The sequence below is a fragment of the Cervus elaphus genome, chromosome 33 (genome assembly GCF_910594005.1).
Source record: "Cervus elaphus chromosome 33, mCerEla1.1, whole genome shotgun sequence".
In the NCBI taxonomy this organism is placed as follows: Eukaryota; Metazoa; Chordata; class Mammalia; order Artiodactyla; family Cervidae; genus Cervus; species Cervus elaphus.
Genome location: NC_057847.1, coordinates 72,219,215 through 72,244,267, shown reverse-complemented (window position 1 = coordinate 72,244,267; position 25,053 = coordinate 72,219,215). Strand labels below are relative to the sequence as shown.

General features: G+C 37.4%; 1 protein-coding gene across 3 annotated transcripts in view; it reads right to left on the bottom strand.

The window, feature by feature from the left end:
• PTPN4 (protein tyrosine phosphatase non-receptor type 4) overlaps positions 1 to 25,053 on the bottom strand; it is a 189,355-nt gene that overhangs the window by 73,342 nt on the left and 90,960 nt on the right. For all 3 annotated transcript variants that reach the window (XM_043894708.1, XM_043894710.1, XM_043894709.1), the window contains exons 9-11: positions 23,765 to 23,852; positions 15,042 to 15,130; positions 2,381 to 2,444 (exon numbers count right to left, since the gene is read on the bottom strand). In XM_043894708.1, coding sequence (XP_043750643.1) covers positions 2,381 to 2,444; positions 15,042 to 15,130; positions 23,765 to 23,852 — 241 coding nt within the window. The remainder of the gene's footprint in view (positions 1 to 2,380; positions 2,445 to 15,041; positions 15,131 to 23,764; positions 23,853 to 25,053) is intronic.

The following is a 25,053-nucleotide window of genomic DNA, read 5'->3' as shown; positions in this document are numbered from 1 at the left end:
CTTGTGAGCATCCTTCATCCTCCCTTTCTACCAGATTACCTCTATAAAGGTGACTACCCCTCTGACTTTATGACCACAGTTTGGTTACACTTGTTTTCAATTTTACATACATGGACCCATACATGTATTATCTTGACTTCTTTTGTTCATTATTATGTTTCTATATTCCTCCATTTAATTGTGAAGTAGTAATTGACTCATTTTCACTCTACACAGTATTCTATTGTATGAAGAGACCAAGTCATCCACTTACTGTTGACAGACATTTACTCTTTCTAGCTTGGTAATGTAAGAATATTGTTCCTATGTATATTCTTGTATTTTGTCTGATGCATGTAGGTGCGAATTTTTATTGTTGGATCATAGATGTCATGTGCTCACCTCTAGTAGATATCACCCAACAGTTTCCCAAGATCATTAGCTCAATATTCACTTCCTCCTACAAGCAATGAATGCTCTACATACTCCCAAATCACTGGGTTCACCAATCTTTTCATTACACTATTCTGATGGCTGTGAGGAATTATCGCATTCTGGTTATAATTTGCATTTCTCTGCTGTTTAACAAGGTTCATGTTACTGGACGAAGAGATATTCTCAGTTCTGTTCTCAACTCTGGAGTGTCTGTTCAAATCACTAATATATTTCTGGATTGACTTGGAGATACAACCAAGGACATGGTATGTGTGTTTATTATACACATATTCTATGCTATTTGCCATAGTTCTTAATTTTAACACAGTCCAAATTATCGATCTTCTCCTTTAATGTTCATTTACCTTCTACATCCTGTTAAGGCAATCTTTGCCTATCAAAAGGTTATGAAGATTTTTTTATGTAACTAAAATATAGTAAAATGTCCATGTATAAATATTAAATGGTGATGCTAGAAAATTATATGTTAAAATATTACTTATTGATCACCAGAGAATTCTTAATTATGCTTAAGAGTTGCTTTGTATGTACTAACACTACCTCAGAGAATAGTTGTGAAGGCTAAATGATATGAAAATAGTTGATACACATTATCAGGCACATAGTAAGATCTCCAGAAATGTCAGATACTATATTATTATTATTACAAATAACAACAGTACCACAGGAAGCAAAATGGAAAAATTGGCCCCAATATCACCTCCTACCAAAATAATTATCAAAAGTAAAATGTCTGTTCTCCAGTTTCCAGACATGATTTAATATATTTTATTCCTCTAAACATTTATTGAAACATGTACAATAATGTTCATTAACAGCATTAATCATAATAGCCACATTCAGAAATAGCAAAACTGTCCATTAACATAACTAACGAATTGATAGTATATTCATTCAGTAGAACTCCACATAGCAATGGAGCAAACTACTGCTCTGCGAAACAACACAGACGAACTTCCCAATGCTACGGGAAAGAAGGCAGACAAAAACATTCTGTATGATTTCATATTTTAAAAGTTCAAAACAGGACAAACTAATTCATGATGCTACAAATGAGAATAGTATTCACCTTTTGGGAGAGTTAATAACTGCTAGTGCATCAGCTGTATTAGCAATAATACCAGCTTCTGAGGTAGTAGTAATGGTCTACATAATAACATTGTATATTATATACCTATCAAGCACTATACTTAATTTCCGCCTGATTTACTTCAAAAACTCTCTTCAAAAAATTTCATGTTTTGTGAATATAAATGATGATGAATTATATTCAGTAGATCACGATCTTCTATAAAATGCATTTGATTCAAATACATTTTGCAAACATATAAACACCCTAAAGTATGCGTTAATTTGTCAAGACTTCTAATAATGTCAAAGGATAAGGCTAATTTAATTTGATGAAATAGATAAAAACCATTTATAAGATGACACTCTTTACAATTCTGTACTTTCTATGATAACTCAACATGTTGTATTTGTTGATAACATAAAAAAAGGACATTACCATTCTAACAAAGACAGGAAATGTACTACACGTTCATGAACTATAAACAAAACTAAACACTCAGATTCCCTACAATGAAATGAACTTACATATAAAAGGAAGTGCTACAGATTTAGTTTAAAACAAGAAAGATGCAAAGAAAAAGGACATATAAATTCTCAGTTACTGACCTTATGAATAGAATACGGGGACTGACAATGAATATCACAACTGAAATTAGTTTCTATGTTCAAGAGACAGCAGAACAGCTATCTAGAATAACCTTGGATCAGAACCACAGAAACACTGGAGAAATACTTTGTCACAAACTGTAAATTAATTAACTTAGTTGGCAGTTATTAATAGTATTAATAACACTTTTATTTACACTAAAAGTTCTGTAATGAATAACTATTTATTTCTTTATAAACAATTTATATTAATAAGAACAATACTCACCAATTCTTTTCTTAACTGAATAAAAAATTGTTTGCACTTAAAAGAAATTTTCACAATTTTCAACCTGGATAAAAAGAGAATGAATTGAAGTATTTAAAATATTGAACAAAGATAAAAGTATCAACCAAAGAGTAGTAAAAAATAATCCTTTAATTGCATGTTTAGTAATATCTATTTAACTATATGTACATATGCACTAAAGAATATATATACATATACACATTAAAAAATTGAAAGTTTCGTCATAAAAAAAAATTAGAATTTATACGCTCAGTTGAGCTATTTTACCAGAACATTTACTGTGAACTTATCCACTTTTCAATTTTGTATCCAAAAAATAACATAAAAACACATATTACAAGTTAAAAATTCAAGAATACCAAAAATATAGTTTATTTATTATTTAAAACTACAAGTAGTTTTCTTGTTCTGCATGTAAAGAGCTTAGAAATCACCACTACATCCTAGCAACAAGTAAAAAGCTCAACAGACTTAAAAATCATAAATTCTTCTTGGATCCGTAAGAAAGAGAAGAGCACAGGGCAAGCTGCAACCTCCGAGATCTGAGAGATGAACAGCTGAGTACAGAGAATCAGAGATTGCCAGAGAAGAGTACTGGGAGCAGAAACCGCCAGAGGAAGCAGTGCCAGGGTAGGAGAACCTGAACTGTATTTCATGAATTGTTGAAGGCTCAGTATGGTTAACTATGAGAGTGAAGAACTCTAAGAGGACCCAGTCATAGGGAGGCCCTCACAGAATTCTAAGATTTATCTCCAGAAGCTCAAACAAATTACAACAGTAAATATCAGAGGAAAATACCCTGATTAGGGGAAACAAGTTAACAAGAGCCTTAAATGATCCAGGGAAAGAAAATACCCGATTTCAGTCCACTCTAGAAATCTTGTCCCACCCAAAGAGGGAGAAAAAAACTGAGAAAACACTTGTGAACCTCACAATCCAGAGACCCAGAGGTAGAGGCCCAGCTAATCACAGGACCACCACCCCCCGCCCCACCCACCCCATTCACACCTCATCACTACATTACTAAGAGCCTATTTACAGCAGTTCCTTTTACCAAGGTTACCAATCAACCCTGAATATTCACGGAAGGACTGACGCTGAAGCTCCAACGCTTTGGCCATGCTATGTGAAGACCCAACTCACTGGAAAAGACCTTTGATGCTGGGAAAAACTGAGGGCAGGAGGAGAAGGTGGTGACAGAGGATGAGATGGTTAGATGGCATCACTGACTCAAGGGACATGAGCTGAAGCAAACTCCAGGACATAGTGAAAGACAGGGGAGCCTGGAGTGCTGCAGTTCATGGGGTCGCAAAGAATCAGACACAACTTAGTGAATGAACAACAATCTTTTACCAGGATATCAGATCAGCCCATCAAGAAAAAAATTACAAGGGATACCAAAAGGCAAAAGCACAACATGAAGACACAGTATGTATCAGGACCAGATGTGAAAGGAGTGCTGGAATTATCATTCTGAGAGTTTAAAACAACTTAATCAACAGGCTAAGAGCCCCAGTGGATAAAGCAGAGAGCAAGAAAAGATGGGCAATGTAAGCACAGAAATGAAAATCATGAAAAAGGGTACCAAAATATAAAATTAATATTCAGAAACCTGCTCCACTTCTAAACACTAACAACAAACTAACAGAAAGAGAAATTAAAACAAGCCCATTTACTATCACAGTAAAGAGAATAAAATACCTGGGAATAAACCTACCTAAGAAAATGAAAGACATGTACTTGGAAAACTGAAAGACACTGATGAGAGACACTGAAAATGATGCAAACATATGGAAAGATACACCGCATTCTTAGATTGGAATTATTATTATTCTTAAAATGACCATATTACCCAAAGCAATCTACATATTCACAGCAATCTCTATCAAAATACCAATGCATTTTTCACAGAACTAGAACAAATAATTTCAAATTTTGTACAGAAATACAAATGACAGCCAAACAATCCTGAGAAAGAAAAACAGCAGAGGGAATCACGCTCCCTGACTTCAAACTATACTACAAAGCTACAGAAATCAAAACAGTATGGTACTGGCACAAAAACAGACACAGAAATCAATGGAAGAGGACAGAAAGTCCAGAAGTAAGCTCATGCATGCACCTATGGTCATGAATCAATGGCAAAGGAACAAAGAATATACAATGAAGACAGTCTCTTCAATAAGTGGTGCTGGGAAAACTGGACAGCTATATGTTAAAAAATGAGGTTAGAACATTCTCTAACACCATATACAAAACTAAATTTGAAATGGATTAAATAAGACTGGATACCACAAAACTCCTAGAGGAAAACATAAGCAAATAGTTTTTGACATAAATCATAGCAACACTTTTTGTGAACCATATCCTAAAACAAATGAAATAAAAACAAACAAATGAGACCTAACTAAACTTGAAAGCTTTTGCATAGAAAGGAAACCAACAACAAAAAGACAATCTACTGAATGAGAGAAAATATTGGCAAATGTTAAGACCAATAAGGGGTTAACATCCAACACATATAAACAGCTCATACAATTCAACATGAAAACAAAACAAAAATCAAACAACCCAAGGAAAAATAGAACTGAATAGATATGCTTCCAAAAAGGAAATGCAGGTGGCCAACATGCATATGAAAATATGCTCAATACTGCTAATTATCAGAGAAATACAAATCGAAACTACAAAGAGATACCACTTCACATCTGTCAGAATGGCTAGCATCAGAAAGACAATGAATGTTGGGTGAGAATGTGGAGAAAAGAGAATTCTCACGCATTGTCGATGGGAATGTCAATTAGTGCAGCCACTTGTGGAAAACACTAAAACTACAACTAGTAAGGGATATGCAAATTAAAAGGTGCAAAATATAACATTAAAAACATAAAACATGAAAGGGGAGGAGTATAAAAGATACTTTTCACAGAACTAGAACAAATAATCATCTAATTTGTATGGTACCACAAAAGACCCAAATATCCAAAGCAATCTTCAGAAACAATAAAGCCAGAGGTACTGGGCTCCCCGACATCAGACTATATATTACAAAGCTACAGTAACCAAAACAGTCTGACACTGGCACAGAAATAGATATAAAGATCAGTGAAACAGAATAGAGGGCCCAGAAATAAACCCATGCTCACATGGTCAATTAATTTATGACAACAAGGAAAGAATGTACAATGGAGAAAAGATAGTCTCTTTAATAAATGATGCTGGGAAAACTGGATGCTACATGCAGAAAAATGAAACTGGACAACTCTGTCACACCACATACAAAAACAAATTCAAAATGGATTAAAGACAAAAAATGTTAATGCCTGAAAACATAAAACTCCAAGAAGAAAACACAGATAGTAACCTCTTTTGACATCAGTCTTAGTAATATTTTTTGGATATGTCTCCTCAGGTAAGAGAAGCAAAAGCAAAAATAAACAATAGGACTGCATCAAATTAAAAAACTTTGCACAGTGAAGGAAACCAACAAAAAGAAAAGGCAGCCCACCAAACAAGAGAAGATATTCGCAAATGATACACCCAGTAAGGGGTTGATATCTAAGTATACAAAAAGCATACAACTCAATATAAAAAATTTGATTAAAAAAAATAGGCAGAAGACCTGAAGAGGCATTTTTACAAAGATATACACAGTGACATTAAAAGATGCTCAACATCACTATCAGAGAAATGCAAACTACAATGAGATACCATCTCACACCTGTCAGAATGGCTATTATCAAAATGATAAGAAATAACAAATGTTGATAAGGATGTAGAGAAAAGAGAATCTCTGTGCACTGTTGGTGGGAATGTAAATATGTGCCATTATCATGGAAAACAGTACAGAGGGCCCCCAAAAAACTAAAAACAGAACTACTGTATGATCCAGCAGTTCCACTTCTGGGTATTTATCCAAAGTAAATAAAAACACTGAATCAAAAAGATTTATGTATCCTTCTGTTCATTTCAAGAAGCAACATTTAGAACCTTATATGAAACAACTGACTGATTAAAAATTGGGAAAGGAGTATGACAAGGTTGTTTATTGTCACTCCTTTATTTCACTTATATGCAGAGCACATCATGCGAAATGCTGGGCTGGATGAGCTACAAGCTGGAATACAGACTGCTGGGAGAAATATCAACAACCTCAGATATGCAAATGATATGACTTTAAAGGCATAAAGAGAAGAGGAACTGAAGAACCCCTTGATCCCCTTGATGAGGGTGAAAAAGCTTGTTTAAGACTCAACATTCAAAAAAACTAAGATCATGGCATCTGGTCCCAACACTTCATGGCAAGTAGAAGGGGAAAAGGTGGAACCAGTGACAGATTTTCTCTTCCTCGGCTCCAAAATCACTGTGAATGGTGACTACAATCATGAAATTAAAAGACGACTGCTTCTTAGAAGAAAAACTATGACAAACCTAAACAGTGTATTAAAAAGCAAAGACATCACTTTGATGACAAAGGTGCATATAATCAAGACTATGGTCTTTCCAGTAGTCATGTACAGATGTGAGAGCTGGACCATAAAGAAGGCAGAGCACTGAAGAACCAATGCTTTCAAACTGTGGAGCTGAAGAAGACTCTTAAAGAGTCCACTGGACAGCAAGGAGATCAAAGCAGTCAATCTTAAAGAAAATCAACCCTGAATACTCACTGGAAGGACTGATGCTGAAGCTGAAGCTCCAATACTTTGGCCACCTGATGTGAACAGCCAACTCATCAGAAGACTGCTGCTAGGAAAGATGTGAGGGCAGGAGGAGAAGCAGGAGACACAACTTGGCAGCTGAACAACAATGTTCACTGCAGCACTGTTTGTAACAGCCAAGATACAGAAACAATCTAAGTGCCCACTAATAACGAGTGGATAAAGAAGATGTGATGTGTGTGTGTAGATGTGTATGAATATTCAGTTCAGTTCAGTTCAGTCAGTCAGTCGTGTCTGACTCTTTGAGACCCCATGGATTGCAGCACGCCAGGCCTCCCTGTCCATCACCAACTCCTGGAGTTTACTCAAACTCATGTCCATTGAGGCAGTAATACCATCCAACCATCTCATCCTCTGTCATCCCCTTCTCCTCTTGCCTTCAATCTTTCCCAGCATCAGGGTCTTTTCAAAAGAGTTAGTTCTTCACATCAGGTGGCTGAAGTATTGGGAGTTTCAGCTTCAACATCAGTCCTTCCAATGAACACCCAGGACTGCTCTCCTTTAGGATGGACTGGTTGGATCTCCTTGCAGTCCAAGGGACTCTCAAGAGTCTTCTCCAACACCACAGTTTAAAAGCATTATTATTCAGTCATTAAAAAGAAATCTTATCATTGTGGCAACATGGATGGACCAGGAAGGTATTATAAAAATGAAATAACTAGAAAAACAAATACCTTATGATTTTATTTATATGCAGAATCTAAAAAACGAAAAAGTGACTCAGATATAAACAGCAAATGAATGGTTGCCAAGGGGAAGGGTCGGTGCAGATAAAGACAAATATGTGCAAGGGATTAAGAGCACAAATTTCCATGTATAAAATAAGTCATGGGCGTGTACTACATACAGAGGGAATACAGTCAAAAACATGTAATAGTTTTATATAGTGACATATGATAACTGGACTTATTATAGTGATTGTTTCATAATGTATACAAAATACTAAACTACTATGCTGTATACCTGAAATTAATGTTACACTAATTATAACTCAATTAAAAAAAAACTGTTGAAGCTTGTTTTATGGCTAACATATTTCCTCTTCTAATAAATGAACTACGTATCCTTGAAAGGAATATGCATTTTGCTATTGCTAGGCACAGTACTGAAACAAGAGGGAAGCAGGCAGGGCACAGTCTCTAAAAGAATGACACAGCCACACGACATGACAAAAACTGGTTAGAACCAACCAGATCCACGATGGTGGAAGATTTGATTTCCAGTGGATCTTGAGCCTCATTATTTGCTTACTGTAATGCATTAGCTACATAACACACCTGAGCTCCCCACTGAACCTGAGATTAAGTGCTGAAGAAACAGCATGGAGACATGGGTTTGATCCCTGGGTCAGGAAGTTCCCTGGAAAAGGAAACGGCAACCCACTCCAGTATTCTTGCCTGGAGAATCCCATCTTCCCAGTCTATTATTATCTGGCAGTTCACCTGCATGAACTCTGCACCCCAATCTTCAGTATGTTTCTCCTACTGCTCTGCGGGAAGGCACAGCCCTGGGTGTGCCCCAAGTAATACTGAAATGACAGCAGCATCAATCACCCCATCCTTTCAAAAACCACACCCAGCTGTGAGCTTCTCTAACTGCCAACACACGGCTCTATCATTTTCAACAGTGCCCTGTGTCATGAATTCCTTTAGAAACTAATTCAATTCAAACTGTGGCTATTCTGAAGGAAGAGTTTCTGTGGTAAGCATTTGAGGCTATCTCTTCTACTGTCCTTGATTTTGTCTCCCCTGTTGCCTTTGGGTTTCCCAAGAGAGTCCTCCTTAATTGGTCTGAGTTTTATAGTTAAATTTTGAACCTTTGTTATTATATAGGAGCCCTGGTGATGTGGCAGTTAAGTCTGGGGTTGGGCAGAAGCCAGTCTCTAATCCTGTGATCTGGTCTCAGTGGGTTAGTGGTTTGGGCCTCTTGGCTGCACCCTTCAGCGCTCTGCAACTCACCCCTCCTGAGCCGAAACAAAAAGTAGAGGCAGGACTTCCCTTCCTCCACAAGGTTAGGCCCTGGCAACCCATTTTGATTAAGTATAAATAGACTTCCTTAAGGGCAGATCTTTGCTAATGAGAAAAGAAGGCTCTGAGCATATTTCAAACTAGTTACATCCCTGCTCAACCCCGATACCCTGCCCTTCGATCACAAGCGGATTTTCTGTCAACCTTGGCCCTGAGACCCCTGGTAGCAGAGGGCCCTTTCTAAGCAAGCAGGGCCTGAGGGAGTGTTTATCTAACAAGCCAGTCTCTGCTCTGTCTCCAGCAATTTGCCAACCACCCTTTACGTACTCCGGCCAGGTACTGCTGAGGCAGTGGTTTCTAGACCTGGTAAGCTGTCATTTCTCGTATTCATCTGTTTCTCCAGCTTTCAGAAATGCAGTATGCCCTGTGTTTTCAATTCTCTGAAAGATCTAAAAAGAGTTGTTGATTTTGAGTTTTTTCAGGTTTTTTTTTTTCTTCTTCTGAGAATAGGAGTAACAAGTTGCAAAATCTTTACCTGCTGGACTGGGAAATAGACCTGTCCCCTTCCCTTTTCATTTTACTAATGATGTTTTTTGATAAGCAATAATTTTAATGAAGTCTGATTTACAGAATCCAAGTAATTTCCAATCCAGTACTCAACATTTTAAAAGTATGAACTTGAACTGGATAATTTAGGGCTAACCATATGTAGAAAGAAATGAGGAAGTATATTTATCACATGGAACATAACTTTTCTACACATAGCTCTACTTTCGAAAGAAGAGGTTAACTGAGAAGCTTGTGTTTCAGAATCTGAAAGACCCAAGCTTAAGGTTCCACTTCATATTTATCAAACTTATTAACCTTGGCCCAGTTAGCTTCTCTGGTATTTCTTATTCCTTATCCACAAAACAATGCTAAGGACATCCAAGTTGCAGGGTTATCAGGTACAGATAAAATGCATTAAAATCTGTGAGTGATTTTCTTCCTTGCCTTAATCTCCTTCGAAAGGACTTAGGCCAGCCCGCCGAGGCTCCCAGGACTGTTGTAGTCAGTGACCCTGCCCTGTGGCAGGCCACCATCAACCCATACCTCCACTGGAGACTCCTGGACACTGACCGGCAAGTCTGGCTCAGTCTCTTGTGGGGCCACAAAAAAAACATCTATCTCTGTTTCATCTACTACGCTAAAGCCTTTGACTGTGCAGATCATAACAAACTGTGGAAAACTCTTCACGAGATGGGAATACCTATCTTACCTGTCTGCTGAGAAACCTACATGTGGGTCAAAAAACAGTTAGAACCCTACATGCAACAACTGACCGGCTCAGGACTAAGAAAGGAGTAAGACAAGGCTGTCTGCTGTCACCCTGTTTATTTAACTTACACATTGAGCACATCATGAGAAATGCCAGAATGGGTGAGTGACAAGATGGAATCAAGATTAGTGGGAGAAACATCAACAACCTCAGATATGCAGAAGATACCCTTTAATGGCAGAAAGGAAAGAGAAACTAAACTACCTCTTGGTGAGGGTGAAGGAGGAAAGTGAAAAAGCTGACTTAAAACTAAATATTAAAAAAAGATCACAGCATCCAGCCCCATCACTTCATGGAAAATAGAAGGGGAAAAGGTGGAAACAGTGACAGATTTCCTCTTCTGGGGCTCTAAAGTCACTGCAGATGGTTAGTGCAGCCATGAAATCAGATGATTGCTTCTTGGCAAGTAAGCTATGACAAACCTAGACAGTGTGTTGAAAAACAAAGACATCGCTTTGCCAACAAAGGTTTGTATAGTCAAGGCTATGGTCTTTGCAGTGGTCATGTATGGTTGTGAGTGCCAGACTGTAAAGAAGGCAGAGTGCTAAAGAATTGATGCCTTGGAACTGTGGTGCTGGAGAAAACTCTTGTGAGTCCCTTGGACCGTAAGAAGATCAAACCAGTCAATCTTAAAGTAAATCAACCCTGAATACTCATTGAAAACACTGATGCTGAAGCTCCAATATTTTGGTCACCTGATGTGAAGAGCTGACTCACTGGAAAAGACCCTGATGCTGGGAAAGATTGAAGGCAGGAGAAGGGGGCAACATAGGATGAGACAGCTGGACGGCATCACTGATGCAATGGACATGAACTTGAGCCAACCCCAGGAGATGGTGAGGGACAGGGGGACGTGGTGTGCTGCGGTCCTTGGAGTCACAGAGTCGGACATGACTGAGTAACTGAACAACAGCATGTGGAATGTATAAGATCCTTCAAAATCTGAATCCCAATTTCTCTTCTAAGCAGTATCATCTTAAAATCTTACCCCCTTGCTTCTGTCCTCAGTGAAGATAACTGAAAAAAAAAAAAGAAAAATCAGGGGCTTCCTTGGTGGCTCAGTGGTAAAGAATCCACCTGCCAATGCAGGAGATGTGGGTTTGATCCCTGATCCTGGAAGACCCCACAAGCCACAGAGCAACTGGGCCCAAGCACCAAAACTACTGAGCCTGTGCTCCAAAGCCTGTGAGCTGCAACGACTGAGCCCACGTGCCCTAGAGCCTGGGCTCCTCAACAAGAGAAGCCACCATGATGAGAAGCCCCAGCTCTCTGCAACTAGAGAAAAGTCCGCACAGCAACCAAGACCCAGCACAGCCAAACATAAATAAACAAAGATCAAACCACATATCCCATCATTTGAACCTGCCACATCCTTTCTCACTATGAGGCCTCTGCAAATGTTTGGTACCTTTACCCCAAATTCTCTGACTGAACCTTCCAGAAACACATTCCTCTTCCATACTCCCTCTTCATTGAGGAAATTTCTATTCATCCTTTAAAAACCACCTCAAATAAGGCAAAGGCCAACACAATACTGTAAAGCAATTATCCTCCAATTAAAACAAAACAAAACAAAAAAACCACCTTAAATATCATGAAGACATTAAAATTTTCCCTGGTAAAATTACATCATTGGTACTGCCAAAGTAATTTGCCAAAAACTCTTCCAGAATCTTTATTTTATAATAAAAAATATATATATACACACACACTAAAGAATTTTGAAAATACAGAAAAATTTAATTATTTTAACCCATATCATCTGAAAAGAATTTCTGATTTTGACATTTACATAATATGTAAAGTTAATAAAAAATGTTTAATTCTCTTCAGTAAATCAGAAAAGCATTAAAATTGAAGATACACATTTACCATTATGAAAATAAACAATCATAACTGCTTTTTCTGAAACACTTAACTCACCAATCTTCTTATGTTTTGTAATTAATTTTTATGTGCTCACTTTTAGGCAAGGACCATGTCTCAAGCTGTTTTGTACTTTCCTCTAACCGTAACACAAGTTGAATTACACAGAAGAATTTAAAGATATTGAGATAAAATATGAAATGACCTTTGCTTTCTTTTATGAACTTTAGAGAGGTATAATTTATATATAAAATGCAACATCCCAATTTTAAATGAACAAGTCAATGAGTTTTGACAAATGTACTGAGTTGTATAACGTCCATCAAAATCACTATATAGCAATTTGCATCACCTGAAAATGTCACCTTAGCATCCCTTTGCAGTCAATTTCCTCTCATTTTTAATCCCTGGCAACCAAGCGGTCTGTTGTCTCTATAATACGTGCTTTCTAGAATCTCATATAGAGAAACAGTACGCCATCTTTTGTGTCAGGCCGCTTACACTTGACGTCATGTTTTGAAGGTAGGGTCACCCATGATGTTTAGTGTGTAAATAGTTCACTTCTTCTGCTGCTAAACAGTATCCCACTGCATAGATGTAATTTGCCTGTGGAGTCACCAACTGATGGACATTTGAAATTCTGTTTTGTGCTATTATGAATAATATAGCTATGAACACAGTGTGCACATCTTTATACAAACTTATGTTTTCATTTCTCTTGGGCAAATATCTAGGAACAGAATTGCCAGATTATCCAGGAAATCTCAATTTAATCTTTAAGAAATGCCAGTTTTCTTAAGTTGGTCTATTACTTTGCATTCCCACCAGCAATATATGAGATTTCTAGGTGCTCTGCTTCCTTGCCATCACTTGGTACTATCATTTTTAAAGTTTTTAAATATTTATTTATTTGGCTGCATCAGGTCTCAGCTGCAGCATGCGAGCTCTTACTTGGGCATGTGGGATCTAGTTTGCTGAGCAGGTATCAAACTCAAGTCTCCTGCACTGGAAACATGAAGTCCTATCCACTGGACCACCAAGGAAGTTCCACTGTTGTTCTTCTTAATTGGAGTTATTCCAGTGGGTGAACGAAAATAGTTCACTGTGGTTTTAACTTGCATTTCACTGTTGACTGAGCATCTTTTTGTATTTATCTGCCATTTGTATAACTCCTTTGGTGGAAGTATCTATTCACAAATTTTGCCTATTCTTTTAGATTAAGTTAAAAATTTAAAGGACCTAAGAGTCCTTTATGTTTTTTGGATAAGTCCGTTATCAACTATATACTTTACGAAAGACTGAGTTTTGCCTTTTCATTTTGTTTACAGTGTCCTCTGGAGAACAAAAATATTTAATTTTGAAGAGGTTCACTGCATCAACTTTTTATTTTATATTTAATTTTTTCCTAGATAGTGACCTACCAGGGAAATTTATGTTTCTTTTCTCAATATAATTGTGGTGATTTTCTAAAATAATAGCTTCTGTCAGTTATCATATTTCTATTAAGTGTTATATAAGTGACTAATTACAAAAATCTATTAATAATAATCACAGATATTGAAAAGCTTGGCCATCTCATTTAGGAGATATATAAATAAACAGATTGATGCAATATATTTCTTTTGTATTTATTTCTTCCTTAGAAAGGGCTTGGGCGTAGGGAAGCCCTAAGCTTTCCCTGGTGGCTCAGACAGTAAAAAATCTGCCTGAAATGTAGGAGACCCAGGTTGGATCCCTGGGTGGGGAAGATTCTCTGGAGAAGGAAATGGCAACCCACTCCAATATTCTTGCCCGGATAATCCCATGGACAGAGGAGCCTGGTGGGCTACAGTCCACTGGCTTGCAAAGAGCTGGACACAACTGAGCAACTAACTTTCTTTCTTTCTTCCCTTAGTGAAAATCATTGTGTTTATTTTTAAAAAACCTAAGATATTTATATAACATATGCACAAAAATCAATGTGGTTTTTACAATTTTCACACTATCCCCTTAAGGGTAGTGGTAGATGCTACTTCTCTTTCTACCTCACTCTGGGATACAAAAGTGATGCTTGGTGAGTCACTGGACAGCTAGGACAAGGACAACATGCTAAGGGCAGTAGACCAATGACACAGAAGAAACATGAGTTTCAAACCACATGGAGTCACCATACCAATCTAAACCATGCCAGTGTTGCAACTAATAAACTAGCACCCATCAAATGCATTTAAATGAAGTAGTGTATTCAATACTTTGTATAATGCTCCAGTATTTTGGCCACCTGATGTGAAGAACCAACTCACTGGAAAAGACCTGATGCTGCAAAATACTGAAGGCCAAAGCAGAAGGGGGCGGCAAAGGATGAGACAGTTGGATAGCATCATCGACTCAATGGACACGAGTTTGATCAAACTCGGGGAGATAGTGAAAGACAGGGAAGCCTGGCACGATGCAGTTCATGGGATCACAAAGAGTCAGACACAACTTAGCAACTAAACAACAACTGTATCCAAAGCAATTGGCAAGGTGCAAGACACACAGTAAACATGATGATATTAGCTATAATACTAGAGTACAAATTTAGAGATTGTCTAAGAGAAAAAACTTGGAAAGTAGTATTTTCTTTAAGCTAAGAAATTTTTGAAAAAAATAATTCAACTATTTTTGTATCTTCTAGTAGATTTGAAGTAAGTGGGATAAAGTTGTATGATAACATTAAATAGTTCAACAAAAATATGAACTATATTTGGTAATATAATAGTAAAAGTGAAAGTATTGACAGAAGTTCTTACCATGGAAAGGTATTCATTCGTACTCTGTTCTTATAAATCAGAATTCCTCCTGACATCACCCCAATCATAATTTCATTGTTACTTTGATCCTTCAAAAAACAAACAAACAAACAAAAATGGGAATTCTAAGAAAATGAGTTTTAACTGATAAAGATATAATTTTTAAATATGATTAGTTCTTTTACACAATGTGACATTATATCAAAAGCAGCAGGTAACTGCAATATTTATAAACCCATATGGCAACTATTACATCATAAAAATAAGACATACTTCAAATCAAATTTAAATGTTACATTATTAAAATTCATTAATATAAAGCAAAAATAATCTTCGGATTTTCCATAGTTTATAACTGGAACTGACTCTTTGGGATAGAAAATCAAAGACGACATCTCATAGAATGTTAAGTTAGTATCCATCTTTCCATTTCTAAAACTATTGTAATCCAATCACTGTGTAAATATGGTGTTAAGATTGCAAAAGTGAATAAAACCTGGAGTTCAGAGCATGGTGAAAGGCAATTTGTAATAAAACAGTATTTCCAATATAAGGAGAAATTCTTTAACTAACATAATACAATAAAAGCATCACAGGAAAACAGCGGGGAACAGCTATTGGAGAGTGTGGAAGAAAATTTGAACTGTGCTTTGATGAGTGAGTTTTCATGCTGATTCAACCTGAACAACTGACTTGCAACTATTAACAAAGTAAGTAGAATTAAAACTTTCCTCAGTTGCTAAAAAGTCTTGAAATAGTTTTGCTTAACTTGAGACCCACTGTAGTATTCTTGCCTGGGAAATTCCATGGACAAAGGAACCTGACAGGCTATAGTCTATGGGGACACAAAGAGTCAGACATAACTGAGCATGCATGCAAGACTGCTTAACTTGAGACGTACTATAGGCAAGCTAATATAGCAATAATGCTTTTATCCCTAGCATTCATGTGATCAGAAGACAGAACTAACTGATGAAAATATAATCAAGATTTTGTTAACTGTCTCCCTAGGAAAAAAACCTCTAAAATATAGTTTCAATAATTTCTAAAGTAAAAAATTGTCTCCCATCAGGTCATTCTCATGTGTTTTGTATACCGAAAATTATATGTTTTATTAATACTGTTCTCATCTCTTCTTAATGTCTCTCTGATGGATCATATCAAACCTAACCAAAGTCTAGATCAAGTCCAACTTCTCTGTAAAAACTTCATTAGACCTATAGAACGTACTGAATTATACCATGAATATGTGATCAGCAAAGTCCAGACTGTGGGAAACTAAAGGCGAAACGGCCCAGTTCTTTAACAAAAAAATTCTATACAGTAAGGGAAGAAGGCATTAAAAGACATTTAAAGTTATTCAGTTAAAAACATAAAGGAAAATAAATTATAGTATCTAGAAAGGCACACTGGGTGATAAAACCACAAAAAAAATGTATACGGTAGGCAGGAGCTAGGACAGGGTGTAAAGAAGGTTTCTGGAATGGCTGGCAGAAGTCTAACGAAGACCTGGGTAGTATTTACAAAGATGTCATGAAATCAAATTGATTATATTCTTTGCATCCAAAGATGGAGAAGTTCTATACAGTTAGCAAAAACAAGACCAGGAGCTGACTATGGCTCAGATCATGAACTCTGTATTGCCAAATTAAGACTTAAATTGAAGATAGTAGGGAAAACCACTAGACCATTGAGGTATGAACTAAATCAAATCCCTTATGATTATACCTCCTGCATTGCTTCTGTGGTGGCTCACACAGTAAAGTGTCTGCCTGCAAAGCAGGAGACCCAGGTTCAATCCCTGGGTTGGGATGATCCCCAGGAGAAAGAAATGGTAACCCACTCCAGTACTCTTGCCTGGAAAATTCCATGGACTGAGGAGCCTGGCAGGCTACAGTCCATGGGGTCACAAAGAGTCAGACACAACTGAGTGACTTCACTATCATTTTTACTTATGATTATACAGTAAGAGTGAGAAATAGATTTAAGGGACTAGATTTGATAGAGTGCCTAATGAACGATGGACGGAGGTTCATCACATTGTTCAGGAGACAGGGATCAAAACCATCCACAAGAAAAAGAAACACAAAAAAGCAAAATGGCTGTCTGAGGAGGCCTTACAAATAGCTGTGAAAAGAAGAGAAGTGAAAAGCAAAGGAAAAAAGGAAAGATATGCCCATTTTAATGTAGAGTTCCAAAGAGAGCAAGGAGAGATAAGAAAGCCTTCCTCAAAAAAAAAAAAAAAATAAAAGAAAGAAAGCAAGCCTTCCTCAGTGACCAAGGCAAAGAAATAGAAGAAACAATAGAATGGGAAAGACTACAGATCTCCTCAAGAAAATTAGCGATACCAAGGGAACATATCATGTAAAGATGGCCAAGAAAAAGGACAGAAATGGTATGGACCTAACAGAAACAGAAGATAATAAGAAGAGGAGGCAAGAATACACAAAAGAACTACACAAAAAAGATCTTCATGACCCAGATAACCACTATGGCGTGATCTCTCACCTAGAGCCAGACATTCTGGAATGCGAAGTCAAGTGGGCCTTAGGAAGCATCACTACAAACAAAGCTAGTGGAGGTGATAGAATTCCAGTTGAGCTATTTCAAATCCTAAAAGATAAGCTGTGAAAGTGCTGCACTCAATATGCCAGCAAATTTGGAAAACTCAGCAGTGGCCACAGGACTGGAAATGGTCCGTTTTCATTCCAATCCCTAAGAAAGGCAATGCCAAAGAATGCTCAAACTACCGCACAACTGCAGTCATCTCACACACTAGTAAAGTAATGCTCAAAATTCTCCAAGCCAGGCTTCGACAGTATGTGAACCATGAACTTTCAGATGTTCAAGCTGGATTTAGAAAAGGCAGGGTAACCAGAGATCAAATTGCCAACATCTGCTGGAACATAAAAAAAGCAGGAGAGTTCCAGAAAGACATCTATTTCTGCTTATTGACTACAATAAAGCCTTTACCGTATGGGTCACAACAAACTGCAGAAAATTCTTCAAGAGATGAGAACACCAGACCACCTCCTCCGAGAGACTGGAATACCAGACCACCTGACCTGCCTCCTGAGAAATCTGTATGCAGGTCAAGAATCAACAGTTAGAACTGGACATGGAAAAACAGACAGGTCCCAAATCGTGTAAGGAGTACATCAAGGCTGCATATTGTCACCCTGCTTATTTAACTTCTATGCAGAGTACATCATGAGAAATGCCAGGCTGGATGAAGTACAAACTGGAATCAAGTTTGCCAGGAGAAATATCAGTAACCTCAGATATGAAGATGACACCACCCTTATGGCAGAAAGCGAAGAACTAAAGAGCCTCTTGATGAAAATGAAAGAGAAGAGTGAAAAAGTTGGCTTTAAACTCAACATTCAGAAAACTAACATCATGGCCTCCGGTCCCATCACTTCATGGCAAATAGATGGGGAACCAGTGGAAACTGAGTGACTTTATTTTCTTGGGCTCCAAAAATCACTACAGATGGTGACTGTAGCCATGAAATTAAAAGACACTTGCTCCTTGGAAGCAAGTTATGACCAACCTAGACTGCATATTAAAAAGCAAACATTGCTTTGCAAACAAAGGTCCATCTGGTCAAAGCTATGGTTTTTCCAGTAGTCGTGTATGGATGTGACAGTTGGACTACAAAGAAAGCTGAGTGCCAAAGAATTGATGCTTTTGAACTGTGGTGTTGGAGAAGACTCTTGAAAGTCCCTTGGACAGCACGGAGATCCAACCAGTCCATCCTAAAAGAGATCAGTCCTGGGTGTTCATTGGAAGGACTGATGCTGAAGCTGAAACTCCAATCCTTTAGCCACCTGATGCGAAGAACTGACTCTTTTGAAAAGACCCTGATGCTGGGAAAGATTGAAGGCAGGAGGAGAAGAGGATGGTAGACGATGAGATGGGTTGGATGGCATCACCAACTCAATGGACATGAGTTTGAGTAAACTCCAGGCATTGGAAAGACAAGGAGGCCTGGAATTCTGCAGTCCATGGGGTCACAGAGAGTCAGACATGACTGATCAACTGAACTGAACTGACCTGATAGCTCAATTGAACTGACCTGATAGCTCAACTGGAATTCCATCACCTCCACTAGCTTTGTTTGTAGTGATGATTCCTAAGGCCCACTTGACTTTGCATTCCAAAATGTCTGGCTCGAGGTGAGTGATCACACCTTAGTGGTTATCTGGATCATGAAGATCTTTTTTGTAAAGTTCTTCTGTGTATTCTTGCTACCTCTTCTTAATATCTTCTGCTTCTGTTAGGTCCATACCATTTCTGTCCTTTATTGTATCCATCTTTGCATGAAATTTTCCCTTGGTATCTCTAGTTTTCTTGAAGAGATCTCTAGTCTTTCCCATTCTATTGTTTGCTTCTATTTCTTTGCACTGATTACTGAGGAAGGCTTTCTTATCTCTCCTTGCTCTTCTTTGGAACTCTGCATTCAAACAGGCATATCTTTCCTTTCCCCCTTTGCCTTTCACTTCTCTTTTTTTCTCAGCTATTTATAAGGCCTCCTCAGACAACCATTTGGCCTTTTTGCTTTTCTTTTTCTTGGGGATGATCTTGATCACTGCCTCCTGTACAATGTCACGAACCTCCGTCCATAGTTCTTCAAGCACTCTGTCCATGAGATCTAATGCCCTGAATCTATTTGTCAGTTCCACTGTATAATCTTAAGGGATTTGATGTAGGTCATACCTGAATGGCCTAATGGTTTTCCCTACTTTCTTCAATTTAAGTCTGAAATTTGCAATAAGGAATTTATGATCTGAGCCACAGATAGCTCCTGGTCTTGTTTTTGCTGAGTATATAAAACTTCTCCATCTTTGGCTACAAAGAAGATAATAATCTGATTTTGGTATTGACCATCTGGTGATGTACATGTGGAGAGTCAGTTCTCCCACATTGCAGGCAGATTCTTTAGCAGCTGAGACACAAGGGAAGTCGAAGAATACCAGAGTGGGTAGCCTATCTCTTCTCCAGCAGACCTTCACAACCCAGGAATTGAACCGGGGTCTCCTGCATTGCAGGCAGATTCTTTACCAACTGAGCTATCAGGGAAGCCCCTCAACATCATTAGTCATTAGGAAAATACAAAGTAAAACCATGATGAGATAAAACACACTTATCAGAAAAGCTTAAAAACAAAACAAAATGGGCAGTACCATATGCTGAAAAGGATGTAAAACTATTGGAACTTGCAAATAAGCTGGTGAGGATGCAATGAGGCTCAGGTACTCTAGAAAACAATTTGGTAATTTTATATAAAGCTACATATACACTTACTGCATGATCTAGAAAGACCTCTCTGGGATTTGCACTCTACATAAATGAGAATTTAAACCCACACAGAAACTACAAATGAATGTTTCCAGTAGGCCTATTAAAAAAAAGAAACAAAAATTACTGGAAGCAACCCAGATATCCTTCAATGGGTGAATGGAGAAACAAACCATGGTACATCCACACAACGGAATACAATTCAGCAATAAAAGGCATAAACTATTGAAGCACAGTATTTCAGATCAATCCCAAATGCATTACTCTAATTAAAATAAGTGAAGTGCAGTGAAGTGAAAGTCACTTAGTTGTGTCCAACTCTGCAACCCATGAACCATACATAGTCCATGGAATTCTCCAGGCCAGAATACTGGAGTGGGAAGCCTATCCCTTCTCCAAGGGAGCTTCCCAACCCAGGGATCGAACCCAGGTCTCCCACATTGCAGGCGGATTCTTTACCAACTGAGCCATTCAGGGAAGTCCCTAAGTAAAGGAAACCAGTATCAAAAGGTTACATACTATACTATGATTCCATTTATAAGACATTCTGGAAAAGACAGACTATGGAGTCAGGGAACAGGCCAGCTGTGGCCAGAAACTGTGGGTAAGAACGAGGCTGGACTACACAGGGGGAGCAGGAGTGAGGATTTTTAGGGGCAAGGCAGGGGTGGTGGTGATAGAATTATTCTGTATTCTGTTTGTGGCAGTGGTTACACGAATCTACACATGTTAAAATTCATACAACTGAACACCAAGAAAAAATGCATTCACTATGTTACTTTAAGAAACAAATATTCCCATGCTCCCTCCCCTCAAATCTTTTTTCCTTCCCTCTAATCCTGAAGTTGTCATTCACAATACTTTTCTACAGTTCTCTTATTCATATTATCCTCTAGGCATACCAAATGTCATCATGTTTTCAACCAAGCCATGTTCTCTCTTGATTTCAGGTCTTCCTTCATCCTGATAGCTCTATGATGGGAACTACTATCTTAGCTAAGTAATTCTTACTCATTTTTCTGGCTTCAGTAAATTACTCCTAAGAAGCCTTCCCTATGCTCTGCTCCCAAGCTGGATCAGAAGTTCCTGCTATAGGATCCCACAGCATTCTGTACTTTCCCTTTCATATTCTCAAATATTTAACTGTTTGTACAGGCTCTAATTTTTTCCCCTCACTGTCTTGTGTGCTCCACGAGGGCAGGGATAACTGATGTTTTGTTCACTAAGTCATCCTCAGTGCCTACCATGTACAAGGCATGTAACAGATGCACCACTAAGAAGGTTATAAGATGTCTCATATCTTGCAGATTGCTATAAATAACTTGGTTCCACTCTGATCTTTTTTTAGCCTATAGTCTAGAGGCAGAGAGAAAAGATCTTACCTTGGTTTTCAAAATAAAGTATTATTTTATATTCAATTAAATATTGTGATATTCAATTTAAACAAGTATTTTCTTTATGTGTCCTCTCCCCTCTTCCCTTTGTCCCTTTTTGTTTCTGATGCTGCAAATGTCTCTTTCTGTTCACTTAATATCTGCACATTTTCTTAAGTTCTCCATATCCATATACAATAGAAACACCTTTTCCTAGCTCATGTTTTTTGGGTCTGTACAAAATACTTAATATTTAAATTCCTTTAATTTGGCACTCCACATTTATGGTTTTCTGAAAAAGAGTTTTACAATGTAATAATTTAAACAACAAAAAAACAACTTAAATCAATAAATAATAAAACAGTTAATTATGTATGAGATCCAGCCATATCACTTAAGTTAAAAAAGGAATGTCTAACATTCCTTGGTGGGCTCAGTGGTAAAGAATCTACCTGTCGATGTAGGTTCAATCCCTGGGTCAGGAAGATCCCCTGGAGAAAAAACTGGCAACTCACTCCAGTATTCTTGCCTGGGAAATCCCATGGACAGAGGAACCTGGTGGGTTTAGTCCATTGGGGGGGCGGGGGGGGGGGGGCGGGGTGGCAAAGAGTCGGACACGACCTAGAGACTGAAGAATAACAACAAGCATTCTTTGTACTTCACTGACAGCAGCCAAAGAAAGCAGACAGCAGCCTAAACTACCTTCAGAAAACTGTTCAGGACTAAAGTGACTGACTTTAGTGGTCTTTTTACTGTTAACCACAGTCTAGTATACATATTGACAATTTCATTTGTTTTAAGCTGTATTATAATAAAAAAACAAAATCTAGTGACAACTTGTTACCTTTGGAGAATCATGTCCAAAAGTAATAGCCACAAAGAGAGAGGAAGGGTGAAGGGACCATTTTAAAGAACATAAAAAGTTCAAGAGGAACTTACTTAAATACTTTAAATCGAACCAGATAGGTTTTCAAGTCACAAATGCTCAGAATTACCAAATACAGTCACGTGAGTAAAGCAAGTCATTTGATTTTTTTAAAGGAATGACTGACACAAGCTTTGCGAAATGTAAGAACTAATCAATCCTCCCCTCCAAGAAAACGGCCAAAGGAAGCCCTATATAAAACCATGACATGGAACAGAGCTCTGAGTCCTCAAACTACTGTCTGTCTGTGGGTCTCTGTATGTCTGTATACAAAAATAAACTCAGAACAATTATCTAGGGAAAACTTAACTCCCTTTCAGGCTGGTATCCTTATGAGGCTTAGTAGTTGTCCCAAGAAAACATAAAGCTATTACCAATTCAACTGATGATTACCTATAATTCCACTTTTCATCAGGTATAGAGAACAGCTGTACTTCAGGTACTTCTAAAGGAATATAACCTCTTGATAAAACAATCATAAAAAGGAATCTATTCCTTTTTAGAAGAGGCACACAAATGAAGAACCACCACATACATGTATGCTTATAGTAGGAGGATAACAGTCTTCTGGAAGCAGCAAATTGACACAGTGAAAAAGAAGTTAGGGTGTTATACAGGAAAAGCCAGTAATTATAAAATTTCATGTTAACAAAGGGATGGTGTAGGGGGAAAACCAAAATATGCAAATACAATTGATTTTGTGCTTTATAAATAAAAATTTATAATGATGTCACTAGATGAAAAGAATATAGTAATACAGGCCTTGGTGAGGTGAAATCATCTTTTATAATAATGATTTTCATAAAATTAAAAATACAAATAACTACTTTTCTTGTAACAAAAATTCTAAAGGCACTGTCTCCTATGGTCAGCAAAAATTATCCTTGTAACACACTACCTTGAAGAAAAATAATATGTAAAATTCATGATTCTTCTTGTCAGGTAATGAATCTTGAGTGACTGGGTTAGTAAAATTACTTATATTCAGAGGAAACTGTCAATGCAATGTTGGTGGCACTCACTATTCCATTTGTTGCCTAATTCTATCAGGGAATTAAAAACTTTTTTTTTTAACTGAATATTTATGCTTAAGTCAACAACATCAAAATGTTTTCTTCACTTACCCTTGCATAGTGGAATTCAACTCCATAGAGTTCTAAGGTACGTGCTGTGTTCAGGTAACTAAATTCTGCTTCTGCAGGAGATAAGCCTCTGTAAAAACATCACTAGGTTAAAAACTGTAACAATCACAAATATGACCAAGTTACATAAAGGTTATTTATCTAGAAAATTTTCAGCCTTCTAATTAAATCTTTTACAAAATACAAAATGTACGACTATTCCTCTTAGTTATGTACAGTAACAGCTACCTTTTCTGGAGGGTACATTTTCAGTAATGCTAACTGGTTTGTAGAATCTGTTCTTATTTTCCAGAAACACAAGAATGGGTCAAGTTTTTAAAGTTCCAAGCTACACTTATGGATGTTACAAAGTCACTCTCAGACTAAAACAAGTATCCTTCAAAGTCTGGTCTACACTCCACACCTGCATTTTAATCACACAAGGTACTTCTCACACATGCAGTCTTTGGGGCGAGCTCCAGAGCAGGGTTTCTCAGGGTGTGGTGCCCAGACAGGGGCCGACTCATAAGAAGGACAAAAATTAAGAGGGTCACAGCCTTTTGTAGCACTTTGGCAGAGTTATTTTACATCTGTTGCATTTAATGACAACAAAAAGTAACTGTAATTTTTAAAGCCTTTGTTTATTTCTCCATTTTGTTTTTTGAGTAATTCATTTTTACTATATTTTTCAGAAGTATTGTTCCATGAGAGACTGGGGGAAAAACTAGTCTTTCATCACAGATAGTTTCAGAAGCACTGTTCTATAGAACCCAGTATTACAATAAAAGGGGCTCAAATTGTTTATATTTTAAGACATATTCCAGTGATTCTTATGAACACAAGTGCGAGAACTACTACTGTAAATGCAAAACCTTTAAAAAGGTTCTATTACATACAGTTCTAACAGCCTGGGTTATCTGATATCATGCTCTAGCAGAGCAAAAGCAGCAAATTAAAAACGCAAAGATAACCACTCATTAATGATACCAGAAAAGGGAGTAACCAGCTCGCCAATGTATGAACATAAAACAGGATTTCTCAAAAAAAAAAAACAAAGCAGATATACTTCAGTTTTCTATAAAATTCAATTAAGTTAAATAAATACTCTACTTTTCTCCCAAGCCCCATAGTTAAACTGGTTGATTCTATTTTTTTTTCTTTAAAAATCTGCAGAATCATTTCTTAAAGGCAAATAGAAATATATAACCAACACTGTAAAACGTACAAACATTCTCCTGACAGAAGCAGCTTTTCATTATTGGTAAATTTTTTAAAAATCTGATTTATCTTCA